This window comes from Bos javanicus, chromosome 2 (genome assembly GCF_032452875.1).
Source record: "Bos javanicus breed banteng chromosome 2, ARS-OSU_banteng_1.0, whole genome shotgun sequence".
NCBI lineage: Eukaryota > Metazoa > Chordata > Mammalia > Artiodactyla > Bovidae > Bos > Bos javanicus.
In genome coordinates this window covers 14,493,446-14,506,356 of record NC_083869.1, presented here as the reverse complement: position 1 = coordinate 14,506,356, position 12,911 = coordinate 14,493,446, and the positions used below count along the sequence as shown (strand labels likewise).

The following is a 12,911-nucleotide window of genomic DNA, read 5'->3' as shown; positions in this document are numbered from 1 at the left end:
CCTAAATGTTCCCGAGGAATGGCTAAAGACGATGTATGCAATGGAATACCACTCAACCATTAAAAAGAATGAAATAATGTCATTTGCCCCAACATCGATGGACCTAGAGGTTGTCGTACTGAGTGAAGTCAAAGAAGAAATATTGTACAACATCCCTTATATATGGAGTCTAAAAATAAATAATACAGATGCACTTACAAAAGAGAAAGAGATGCACAGACTTAGAGAATGAACTTATAGTTGCCAGAGGAAAGGACGAGGGAAGGGATAGTTAGAGAGTTTGGGATGGACATGTACACACTGTTACATTTAAAATGGATGACTAACAAGGATCTACTGTTTAGCACATGGAACTCTGCTCAATGTTATGTGGCAGCCTGGCTGGGAGAGGAGATATCTGGGGGGAAATGAATACACGTATATATAAGGCTGAGTCCCTTCACTCTTCACCTGAGGCTATCACATTGTTAATCAGCTATACCTCAATACAAAATAAAAAGTCTAAAGTTTAAAATAGGTTTAAAAACGGAATGAATTTTCATACAACATTCTTTAACAGATGTTCTTAGATCCTGAATTGAACTTATTGAATGAAATTATTCTTTTTAAAAGTGTTTTATTGATGACCCAGGAGCTACCTACCATGGAACCTAGTCATCCATACCATCCACGGCTCTAGGATTAGTGGGATGTTTTTGAGATAACTATGAAATATAGTTTCAGAGGTAGCATGAAAGTGAAAGTGAAGTCTCTCAGTCATGTCCGACTCTTTGCGACCCCATGGACTGTGGCCTACCAGGCTCCTCCATCCGTCCATGGGATTTGCCAGGCAAGAGTTCTAGAATGGGTTGCCATTTCCTTCTCAAGGGGGGTCTTCCTGACCCAGGGATTGAACCTGGGTCCTTTGCATTGTAGGCAGACACTTTTACCATCAGAGCCACCAGGGAAGTCCAGAGGTAGCATAACGATGATTAAACATTTGCTCAGAACCTTGATGTTTAACTAATATTCCAAAGTTCTCAGCATCATATAACCTGATTTTTTTCATCTTAATGCAATTATAATAAGGAAACCTTCATCTTCAGTCTATTTCAGACCAGAGGTGATGGCAATGGGAAATTACAATGGCAGTATCTGATACACACTGACTCCAAAACAGAAGACTGTTTTGGTTGCTGTGTTTTTGCAGCAGATCACATTTAAAAATCTTTTATTATGAAATACTCTATTCATAAAAATGGATTATATTACATATATAAAGCATGTATGTTAGGCATAACCAAATGAACATCGGTGTTCACTTAGAACTCAACTAAAGAAATAAAATATTACTAACTCCTAAATAAATTCTCCATCCTTTCCCTAGAACAATGATGAATATTTTCCCCTATCATTCTTTAGTGTGTATTCTAAAACCTATTATTCAGTTTTCAGTTTTGTAAACTTTCTATAAATGGTGTCTTGCTATATTACACAGCAGCTGCATATTTTGCTTAATATTATTTGTGTCTTTCATCCCTGTTAATATTCACGATGAAGGTTTATATTAACAGCTGTATGAACATGAATAAGAATCACAGTTTATGAATCCATTTTGCCACCGTTTTTAGGTTTTTTGCACTCATGAACAATGCTGCAATGAACGTTTTATGTCTTCTGATGCACATGAGCAAAAGCCTCTCTAAGGTAAAAACATACAAGTGAGATTTGGGGGAAATATAGCATTGCATCCTCAGCTTTGCTAGAGAATGCCAAAGTGTTCTGCAAAATGATTATAGAAATTTACTCATACACGGTTAACATTTAAGAAAACCGAAAACTGGCATTATTCTCGACTCTTCTCTGGATTTCACATGGCACATCTAATCTATTAACAAATTCTCCCAGTTCTACTTTCAGAATATATCCAGAATCCAATCTCTGTGCTGTCCCTTCCCACTCGTGCCTACTGGATCAGGTATCCACAGTTTAGACACTGTCCCTCCACCGCTATTACCCGTAACGAGCCCACATCTTTGTTCTGGGTCATGAACAGCAGCTTCTTGCCTCCTTCTCACCACTCTCATTTTTACGTAACAAACATAATAGTTTCCATTCTGTAGTCAGAGCAATCCTTTTAAAATTTCAGTTTGTATCATTTTAGTTTTCTTCTTTAAAATATATTGGGTTTCCTTTCTCTCTTAGACCCAAACCAATGATGCAGCATCACGTTACCCATCTACCACATGTCTACATTATTCCCACTTGCCTAATTTCCCTGTTTCATTCACCTCCTGTTATTTCTTGCATGTCAGCCAAGCTCCACTCCCCAGTGCTGGTCATTTCCTCTGTTTGAAAACTTATTTCCCAACCCCTTATACCAGACCTCCTCATAGGTCTTTCTAACCTCCTTCATGTATTTTGACATTATTACCTTCTCAGTAAAATCTTTCCTATGCACCTTATTTAAAATTGTAATCTTGCTCCTAAGTTGAATTCTTTCATGAAGGTAAGTGTCTCTAGGTTTTTTGTTTTGTTTTGTTTTGTTTGTTTTTTACTGTACTCCTAATTCCTAGAACACATAGCAGAAGCACAGTAAGGAATAAGTACAATAATAAAAGCCAATTCATGTAATGGCTACTATTTCAGGTACCTGTAAGAAAATTATATAAATCAACTTATTTAATTTTCCCAAAACCCATGTGGAGACAGAGGACTTCAGTTGGCCTGCACAGAAAAGAAGCACAGCATTGGAAAACATGGACAAAAGCAATTATTCCATCACACTGGAAATCAATCAAGGCAACACGACACTTTGAGAAGCATTTATTCTTGAAAAATTCCTGGAGATTCTGGTACAAACGGCAGGAATCTGGACCTTCTTGCCTGGAACTGCTCTCAACCTCCCCCACCAACACCAGCTTGAGAATGGAAACCAGCTTTGCTGTCACAGGTAGACGCAATTTGTTGGGGTAAGACAGAAAAAAAAAAAAAAAACAGTTTCTCCAATATAAAGTGGTGGATTTAGTTTAGAACAAATGTGGAAACCCCACATTTGCAAGCTTGAGATTTGGTCCAAGTTTGGAGTAACTGCTAGACCATCAGGATTTAACAAAAAAAACCTCCCAGCAATCAAATGGACCTGGAAGGTCTGATATAGCTCTCCTATGGTCATCTGAGGAACATATCTGGCTGGCAGAGGAAGAACCCTGGAGGGGTCTTCCTGCATGAGCTTGATTTTTCAAAACAATGTTAAAAAGACGTTGTCTTCTTGAATTTCAAGATGTTTTAAATTTTAATTACTAAATATAAAGTCTATTTCTAAAACTTTTAAAAATAAAATATCAGTTAAAAATTGTTTTAAGGTTTTTCTGTTGTTTGGTAGAAAGGTAAACTTACTGGTTAACTTTTCTGTTATTTACTATTGATTATTGATTACTATTATTATTAGATTTAACATTTTCTAATTATGGAAATAATAGGAATAGAGTACAAATATTTCAAACCATAAAGAAATATATTGGGATAAAAAATAAACCTCAAGCAGTAAGAATGAAGGCCACACAAGTGGGAAAACAAAAATAGTAGATTAGGAATGTTCCTCTGAATTTAAAAAGTGGATGGATACTGAATTTTCTTGAATGTTCTTTCTGCGTCTCTTGAGGTCTTATATGTTTCTCCTTTTACATTAAGATGATGAGTGCAGTAATAGAATTTTTAAATGTAAAACCAAATTTGCACTTCTGGCATAAACCCAATGTGGTAGTAAATTCAGTCTGCAAACCCATGACTTCAGTAAACAGATGCCCTCAGGAGAGATCTGGCTCCAGAGTTCCTGTATTTCTCTGAATTTCTGTTTTATCTTTATTTGAACAGGTCCTTTGGGTGCCAGGTCTTCCCTGGTGGCTCAGATGGTAAGGCATCTGCCTGCAGTGCTGGAGACCTGGGTTCAATCTCTGAGTCAGGAAGATCCCCTGGAGAAGGAAATGGCTACCCATTCCAGTATTCTTGCCTGGAGAATCCCATGGACAGAGGTGCCTGGTGGGCTACAGTCCATGGGTTCGCAGAGTCAGATACAACTAACACTTTGACTTTCACCACGGGTGCCAATTTCTTTTCAGCAATATTTCATCCAGCATTGCTAGTTGTTTTTCACCATATTTCTTTAAGTTTATCTAGTTTACCATTGCATTGGAAATAGAAACCAAGTATGTAATTTTATAAATAAAATTCAACGTAAGTTTCTTTATTCAAACGAATGCTCTACATAAGTACCCTTGGAAATTATATTATTAAAATGCTCTATGATTTTAATTTGCTTAAAGCCAGACTTCCTATGTTCAAATCTTGGTTCTACATTTTATACCTGCAGGACTGAGTTATTATTACTCAATGTCAGAAATGTAAGTTGAGAACTTCATGCAAATCTAAAATTTACCTCTGTGTGCAACACAATAAAGTTTATTAGAAAGAGAGCAATTGTAGTACTTAATCCAATTCTGACACAGAGCTTCCTTTATTACAAATAGATTCTAAGTGATGGATTGATGTTTGGGGTTCACTGTTTATTTTAGTTAAAACTTTCTTAGAGAAGAGTGCATTTTGGTCAATTGAATTATTGGATTTGTTGAATATAGATATTTCAACTCATTATTTTATATGAATATAAATATTTCAACTCATATTATTTTAACTCATATTCAACTCAAATATTTCATACTTTCTTGAAAGATATGGGACAGTATAATAGCATGCAGTGGGAAAAACCTTGGGTAGAGAATCAGTTTTGACTCTAGCACTTAGAAGCTGTATGATCTTCTATCTCCAGACTGTAAAATGAGTGTAATATTTTCCACTTCAAAAGACAGTTGTAAAAGGAAATAGGATAATACATGTAAAATGCCTGGTACATAGGAGGCGTTTCAGAAATCTTGTTTCCCTCCTGTCTCCTATTTCTGAGAATATGTTCATTTGTTTTCCCTTCTGAATAAACAGATTCAAAGCGAAGTTTATTCATTCACTCTTTGATTCAAAAACACATTCAATAAATAACTTTAAAGCACCTATGATATGCCAGGGACATATTTCTTCAGTAGCAGATTACAAATGACCTTTCCAACTCATGAGTGAAACTGTCAGCCAAAGAAATAACTTAGTAAAACTGAAAAAAAAAAAAAAAAATCTCTGACACAAAGTCTTGCTTTCCTAGTGCAACACAAAATCTATTTGGAAAGCTGAAACACAGGATCAAAAGCACGTCTAGAAATGGACAGGAGGATGCTATGCCATGTAAAACTTTGTTACCCTTTCATTGTCCCAGCCTTCCTTCACATCCACTTTACTGTCACCCACGTCAATACCTCTGTAGCCTACATGGCACACACAGAGCAGAATTTCTTTATATTTAACAGTCAAACCAATTTTCTTATGAATAGCCAAATTATAAATACCTCTAAGAGCTTTCATATTTTGTAAAAGAGGAAATCTAGGGAGAAACACAATCCAGCATCTCAGAGGAGGCATTAGGACAGGGAGGGATGGAGGAAGGCCTCATAAACTGTACCTTGAGCAGCTAACTCTTTCCACCTCTCTTTGTTCTGCTGGATGATGTCCACCAGGCTGTTTTTGAAGCTCTTCAGGTCCACGCTGGCAAGGGAGTAGTCGGGGGAGTAGGTTCCATCATTGGTGGTGCCTTTCATATTTGATCGTCTAAAGGAATCAGCAACGTGAGATAACATATAGATTACTGAGCTAATAGTAACACCAAAGAAACCAGAAAATGCCAAGGGCAGAATATGAGACGAGGAAGCAAAGCCTGAAACACTTTACAAAACCAGCTGGAGAAGCAGGAAAGGCAGCAGCTTAGGCCCAGTGCTGCTCACCTTCCTCCCCTCGTGGACAGGGCCAGAGCAGCAGGTCATAATCCCATAGCATGTGTTATGGGGTGGGGATGGCAGTGGGTGAGGCCTAAAGAGAGGAGCAGAATCTTGAGACAAGCTGACTTAGTCGTGAGGCCACTGGTGAACATCACAAAAGAGACACCAGGTGTCTCTGGAGTCAGATAACCATCCCTGCCCCTCCTTCCATCATTTGATCGCCAGGCTAACCTGGATCTTTCTCAGGTAGAACATCCCCTCTGTTTCTTCACTAGGGCAACATTTAAGGACCCTGTTGGTATGTTATTAGGAACAGCTATGTGTTTATATGGGAGAAGGCAATGGCTCCCCACTCCAGTACTGTTGCCTGGAAAATCCCATGGATTGAGGAGCCTGGTAGGCTGCAGTCCATGGGGTCGCTAAGAGTCAGACACGACTGAGCGACTTCACTTTCACTTTCCACTTTCATGCATTGGAGAAGGAAATGGCAACCCACTCCAGTGTTCCTGCCTGGAGAATCCCATGGATGGAGAAGCCTGGTAGGCTGCAGTCCATGGGGTCGCACAGAGTCGGACACGACTGAAGTGATGCAGCAGCAGCAGCATATGTTCATATGGGCAAGAATTTAGCATAATTTTTCTGCAACTGGACGTTTTAAATAATATCCTTTAACACATTTACCAATAAAAAAAATCTAGATTGAAATGTTTTAAATTGTATATAAATGGACTTTACTATTACACATTATCCAGATCAATTGTATTCATGTCATCTAAAAGGCTAACTTTGAAGTAGGCATCTTTCTAGATATACAAGTGGGCTGTACAACACAATTCCCCTCTCCCAACTGCTTACCATGATTGGATATGTTAATATATCCAGGATATAACTCATACATTTCAATAAAAATTAAAATAATATTTATTCTCCTGAGTACTGAATACGATTCTGTAATACTCCTTAGTATTAAACTTGGATATTTTTTCTTGATTAGGAACATCAAGTTCCTAATTTCAAAGGCAGATGCAATATATTATAGAGCCATTAGGTGGCAATACTACCTAGTAATTCTTCTAAGAATTTCCTGCTTAATGTAAGGAATAATAAAGATAATTATAAGTAAAAGAGAAAAGACACACAAAAGGAAAACAATCAAACCTGCTTGCTCCATAGGAAGGAGTTTTGGTTTTCGAGTCTTCCTCTATAAGAGGAATAATAATTTTCTCTGTTGAGTCTGTCAGAAGAGAAAATGTTGGTTCTACTATGAAATCAATGAAACCTACAAAAGCAAAAACATAAATAAATATCAATAAAGTCAAGTGTTATAATTTCCTAAATTCTAAATTAGTAATAATTCAGTCTCTAATGCTCCTGATAGCAATTTTCAACTACAATGTTGGCTTAGTTTACCCCTTGCAATTAATTTTAATCCAATAACACAATCTTTAGGAAAGTTTAACTGCTCTACAAAATCCTCTCTCAAGCAGTGAAAATGGGATACAATTTAAACTTGCTAGCTCAAGTGTACCGTTTCCTGTTAATATTCAGCCTCATATTATTGTTAACAATAATTTCAGACTAACCAGAGTCTATTTGTTTTTCGCTGTTAATGAGAGGGATCACTCTCCTTTCTACAAAATCTTCACTTGTTTGTTGAATTTTGTTATTGACTAACAAGAAATAATATCCAAACTCCAAAGAAACTAAATAGTTGAAATGTTTTTTCAAGCCACAGAAAGGCAACCACTTTTTTTTTTTTTTCTCATACTATATCAGTCAGAGCTTTCTGTCAGTGAGATAATATTTCATATAGCTGTTTATTATTCTCAGGATATAAAATGTTAGTTCACAGAGCGTGGGTGTATTCTGTTAAATCTGTCAGGGAACAGTAACATCTCTGGGAGACAGCGTTAATCCCACCACTTTGAGTTGTCAGGACTGCATAAAGACTTTCACATTTATAGTAGTCATCAAACTAGAAAATGACACACAGAGAATGGGGCGTGGTCCTCCAGGGAGCATTTACTACCTGGGTTTAGGTGGAGAAGAAGACAAGCTCTGTGTACATTCAACACCCGAGGGCCCAGGAGAAGTGTGGTGCTGGAAATCAAATGTTTGTTGCCTTAAACATAACGAAGCAACAGACCATCATCTGAATATAAGAGAACACTGGGGATGCTTTTTAAATGACAGTGTCCTGGGGAATATCTCCATTTAAAAAATATCCTATTCATCAGAAACTTGGATAAAGTAATTCCCATTTCAAATAATTGGATTCACCATAGTGTATATTAAGGTACATTTTTAATTCAAAAAACCTCAGTAGTTTTGTGTTTTAATTGATGACTCCAAGTTAAGTCGATGTTAATTGACCACCAGGGTGTTCTTTCAAGTTTTGGCTATGGTTTTAAATGCTTGGGATCTAGACACTGTCAAATGAGTCACCTTTACTAACATGGCAGCAATTACAGGACAGCAACAAGCCTCAGAAACTTAATTTTTCTCAGTCTGCCCACAGAGGCCCTTAACCTGCCATGTTCACACCTTGTAAATGATGAGAGGCACCTGTGTTATGGCAGCTAGGAAAACAGCTATTGGAACACGGGTAGGAAGGGGGAACGGTGAGAGCAAGAAGCTTTCTGACAGGTGATCACCACTTTGGAGGAGGTGGTGCAGGACCAACTACAGCAGTAAGGCAGTGAGTCTTTCATTTATTGGTCATATATGCCAGAAACGAAGGTGCTGGCCCAGGGAATACCATTTTCATATATTAACAATAGCAATAATACGTTTTAATCATGGGCTGGATTTGAAGTTCCCAACATAAACACAAATGAAAAGAAAAAATAAGGTTGGGAGCAATATCATTTTACAAATTTCCTGTTGTTGGTTTCCCTAACATATTCATATCCTAAGAATTTTTTTTCCCAAAAGACTATGAGCTAGTACATTAGGCATATTATTCAAATTTAGTGATAACAGAACGGATACATTAATATTTTCATTGGATTATTCCATATATAAAGAATTAAATTACAGAAAATAATCAGCAACAAAACAACAAAAAATGCTGTCTCTTGCACAGAAAGAGAAGAAAGCTCTGTATTTTTATAAAAGGATTACAAAAAGAATAACAATTATTTACTAACCGTGCTCTGTTGATTCATTTTGTGAGAACGTTTCAAAATTCTTACCATTCACCCCCATATAGATCAGTCTAAAGATTAAATTTATCATGCATATGGAGTGGATTTTCATGAGTGAACAACATTGTGTATCCATTTGAAAACTAACAGGCTCACACTCGCTCTCCACGACCACCAGTTGTCAGTATTACCTATTTGGGACTGGGCCACCATCGTTGACTTCCGATCGCAAAGCGGGGAAAATGGAAGCCCTAATTCAGCTTCTTTATCTCCCTACAGAAAGAAACGCCCATTAGTATAGACTTGGTATGGAGAAACTAAGATAAGAGCAGCTTAGATAAAAAGCCTTAAAAAGTTGCATATTTTATTTCTTAATTGGCTTTGTGTATTTATTATAAAACCAAAAGCTGTTATTCAAGTTCATATAACTTTACTGAGTTGGTGTCCTTTTGGGGATGTGTTGTATAAGGCACACATTGCAGAAGTAAAATAACATGAACATTTTCAGCACCTGAAGATTCTACATTGGTATTCTAGAGAGATAAACCTTTGTTCTTTGGAATTTTCTAAAGTCACCATAAACTAGTCATCTTGGTGTGTTATTTGGCATTTGACAATCCAGCTCATGAATTTTCTGCTTTTTCCCCCCAATGCCAAATAACATCAGCAGATCTTCAGTATCAATAATTCATGATTGGACTGCTTTTTAAACTAAAGAGGGACCTCCTTGGCTCAGCAGTAAAGAATCCGCCTGCAATATGCAAGACCCAGGTTCGATCCCTGGGTCAGGAAGATCCCCTGGAGCCGGGCATGAAAACCCACTCTAGTACTCTTGCCTAGAGAATCCCATGGACAGAGGAGCCTGGCAGGCTGCAGTCCACAGGGTCGCACAGAGTAGGGCGTGACTAAAGCGACTAAGCAGCAGCAGCTTGGTGGTCTAGTGGCTAAGGCACCACACTCCCAAAGCAGAGGTCCTGAGTTTGATTCCTGCTCAGGGAACTGGATCCCAATATAGCATCTAAGAACTCATATGCTGCAACTAAGACCCAGTACAGTCAAATAAATAAACACTTTTTTTTTAAAGTGTATGAGCATTTTGAAAGATCTTTCTACCTATAAACCAAGTTTTACTAAAACTCCCACAGCAAGTAATGAGGAACATATTCAATATTCTTGCATTTTGTTTGCATGTGAGTAAAAATCGATCAGTCGTGTCTGACTCTTTGTGACCCCATGGACTATACTGTCTATGAAATTCTCCAGGCCAGAATACTGTAGTGGGTAGCCTCTCCCTTCTCCAGGGGATTTTCAAAACCCAGGGATCGAACCCAGGTCTCCTACATTGCAGGCAGATTCTTTACCAGCTGAGCCACAAGGGAAGCCCCAGAATACTGGAGTGGGTAGCCTATCCCTTCTCCAGCACATCTGAACTGAGCTACTGTTTGCATAAATCTTATTTTAATGTAGTCTTATCAGAGAAAATTGAAATATCAATGATTTTTTACTATGTGATCTTATCAATTGTAAATTAATTGAGCACAAATATTGAAGAACTCCATTTTTGTTTGGGCTAAATATCACGAGAGATAATAGATTTAAAGGTGGCTACTATGGGCAAAACTTTTTTACTATGATAGTATGACCGCATGCTCAGTTGCTTAGTTATGTCAGACTCTTCATGACCCCATGGACAGTAGCCTGCCCAGCTTCTCTGGCCTTGACATTTTCCAGGTAAGAATACTGGAGTGGGTTGCTATTTCCTCTTCCAGGAGATCTTCCCAACCAGGGACAGAACCTGCATTTCTTGTGTCTCCTGCTTTGGCAGGTGGATACTTTACCACTAGTGCCACCTGGGAAGCCATTAATTATGATAAGGTTTATCAAACACTGGCTCTTTGCATTCAAGGAGATTTCTAAGTAGAGAGAGGATACTTCAAGAGTATCCTCTTGAAGAGGGGAGAGGACAGATGGAATTCTCCAGTCAAGAATACTGGAGTGGGTTGCCATGCCCTCCTCCAGGAGATCTTCCCGACCCAAGGATTGAACCTGGGTCTCTGACACTGCAGGTGGATTCTTTATCATCTGAGCCACCAGGGAAGCCCCATAAGACCACTGTTAGGACATATGATCTAGTCCTAAGATCAGGGGACAAAAGGGAGTGGCCTGCATTTAGTGGCAGAGCCCATGTTACAAGGCAACACCTGTCTGAGAACTTCAGTTTCCTTTGTCTGCTTTCTCTAACATCTTTTCATCATGATCTTTACAGTATGTCAATATGTGGCTTTAAAGTTTTTACTGATATATTTTCTGCTGCAATTCCTCTGAACCATGCCTCTGATTATGAGGGGCAGAAAGTTTGAAATCAGACTTGCTTGGGAAGATCTAGATATGGTCACCAAAGAATTAGTATGCCAAGCAGCTACAAACAGGAATGTTTCACTATGTCACAACTTACAGAAAATAGAGAAAGAATTTCTGTGACCTCTCCCAGCAAACTTCATCTAATAGAGTTATCCTGAGGTTGTCTAAGATAATTTATATCAAGTTTAAGGACACTACCTAATATATAGTCAGTAGTCAGTAATATTAACTAATAAAAATCAGAGATGGTTAGATAGCATCACTGATTCAATGGTCATGAATTTAAGGAAACTTCATTAAGATACTGGAGGGCAAGGGAACCTGGGTGCTGCAGTCATGGGGTCACAAAGAGTTGGACATGACTCAGCAACTGAACAACAACAATAAAAATCATAGTTCATAATAGCAAAAGCACCTGCAAATTAGAGGTATGTGTGGTGTGTGATGCATATGCAGGTCAGGAAGCAACAGTTAGAACTGGACATGGAACAACAGACTGGTTCCAAATAGGAAAAGGAGTACATCAAGGCTGTATATTGTCACCCTGCTTATTTAACTTATATGCAGAGTACATCATGAGAAACGCTGGGCTGCAAGAAGCACAAGCTGGAATCAAGATTGTCAGAAGAAATATCAATAACCTCAGATATGCAGATGACACCACCTTTATGGCAGAAAACAAAGAAGAACTAAAGCGCCTCTTGATGAAAGTGAAAGAGGAGAGTGAAAAGTTGGCTTAAAAAAATAATAATAAAATAAAATAAAAAAAAAGAAAAGTTGGCTTAAAGCTCAACATTCAGAAAACTAAGATCATGGCATCTGGTCCCATCACTTCATGGCAAATAGATGGGGAAACGGTGGAAACAGTGTCAGACTTTATTTTTCTTGGCTCCAAAATCATTGCAGATGGAGATTGCAGCCATGAAATTAAAATACGGTTACTCCTTGGAAGGAAAGTTATGACCAACCTAGACAGCATATTAAAAAGCAGAGACATTACTTTGCCAACAAAGGTCTGTCTAGTCAAGGCTATGGTTTTTCCAGTGATCATGTATGGATGCAAGAGTTGGACTATAAAGAAAGCTGAGAGCTGAAGAATTGATGGTTTTGAACTGTGGTGTTGGAGAAGACTCTTGAGAGTCCCATGGACTGCAAGGAGATCCAATCAGTCCATCCTAAAGGAGATCAGTCCTGGGTGTTCATTGGAAGGACTGATGCTGAAGCTTGAAACTCCAATATTTTGGCCACCTGATGCAAAGAGCTGACTCATTGGAAAAGACCCTGATGTTGGGAAAGATTGAGGGCAGGAGGTGAAAGGGACGACAGAGGATGAGATGGTTGGATGGCATCACCGACTCGGTGGACATGAGTTTGGGTGAACTCCGGGAGTTGGTGATGGACAGGGAGGCCTGGCTGCTGTGGTTCATGGGGTCGCAAAGAGTCGGACATGACTAGGCGACTGAACTGAACTGAACTGATGCATATCTTGGATGATGTTAAACTGCAAGAGAAAGGATTAGCACTTAATTTACTTCTAATGGACTGGGGC

General features: G+C 38.4%; 1 protein-coding gene across 9 annotated transcripts in view; it reads right to left on the bottom strand.

The window, feature by feature from the left end:
• The window catches only part of PDE1A (phosphodiesterase 1A), a 395,792-nt gene that overhangs the window by 41,945 nt on the left and 340,936 nt on the right, over positions 1-12,911 (bottom strand). For all 9 annotated transcript variants that reach the window (XM_061433627.1, XM_061433620.1, XM_061433591.1 and 6 more), the window contains 3 exons: positions 9,193-9,274; positions 7,014-7,134; positions 5,543-5,688 (listed from right to left, as the gene is read on the bottom strand). In XM_061433627.1, the coding sequence (XP_061289611.1) occupies positions 5,543-5,688; positions 7,014-7,134; positions 9,193-9,274 (349 nt within the window). The remainder of the gene's footprint in view (positions 1-5,542; positions 5,689-7,013; positions 7,135-9,192; positions 9,275-12,911) is intronic.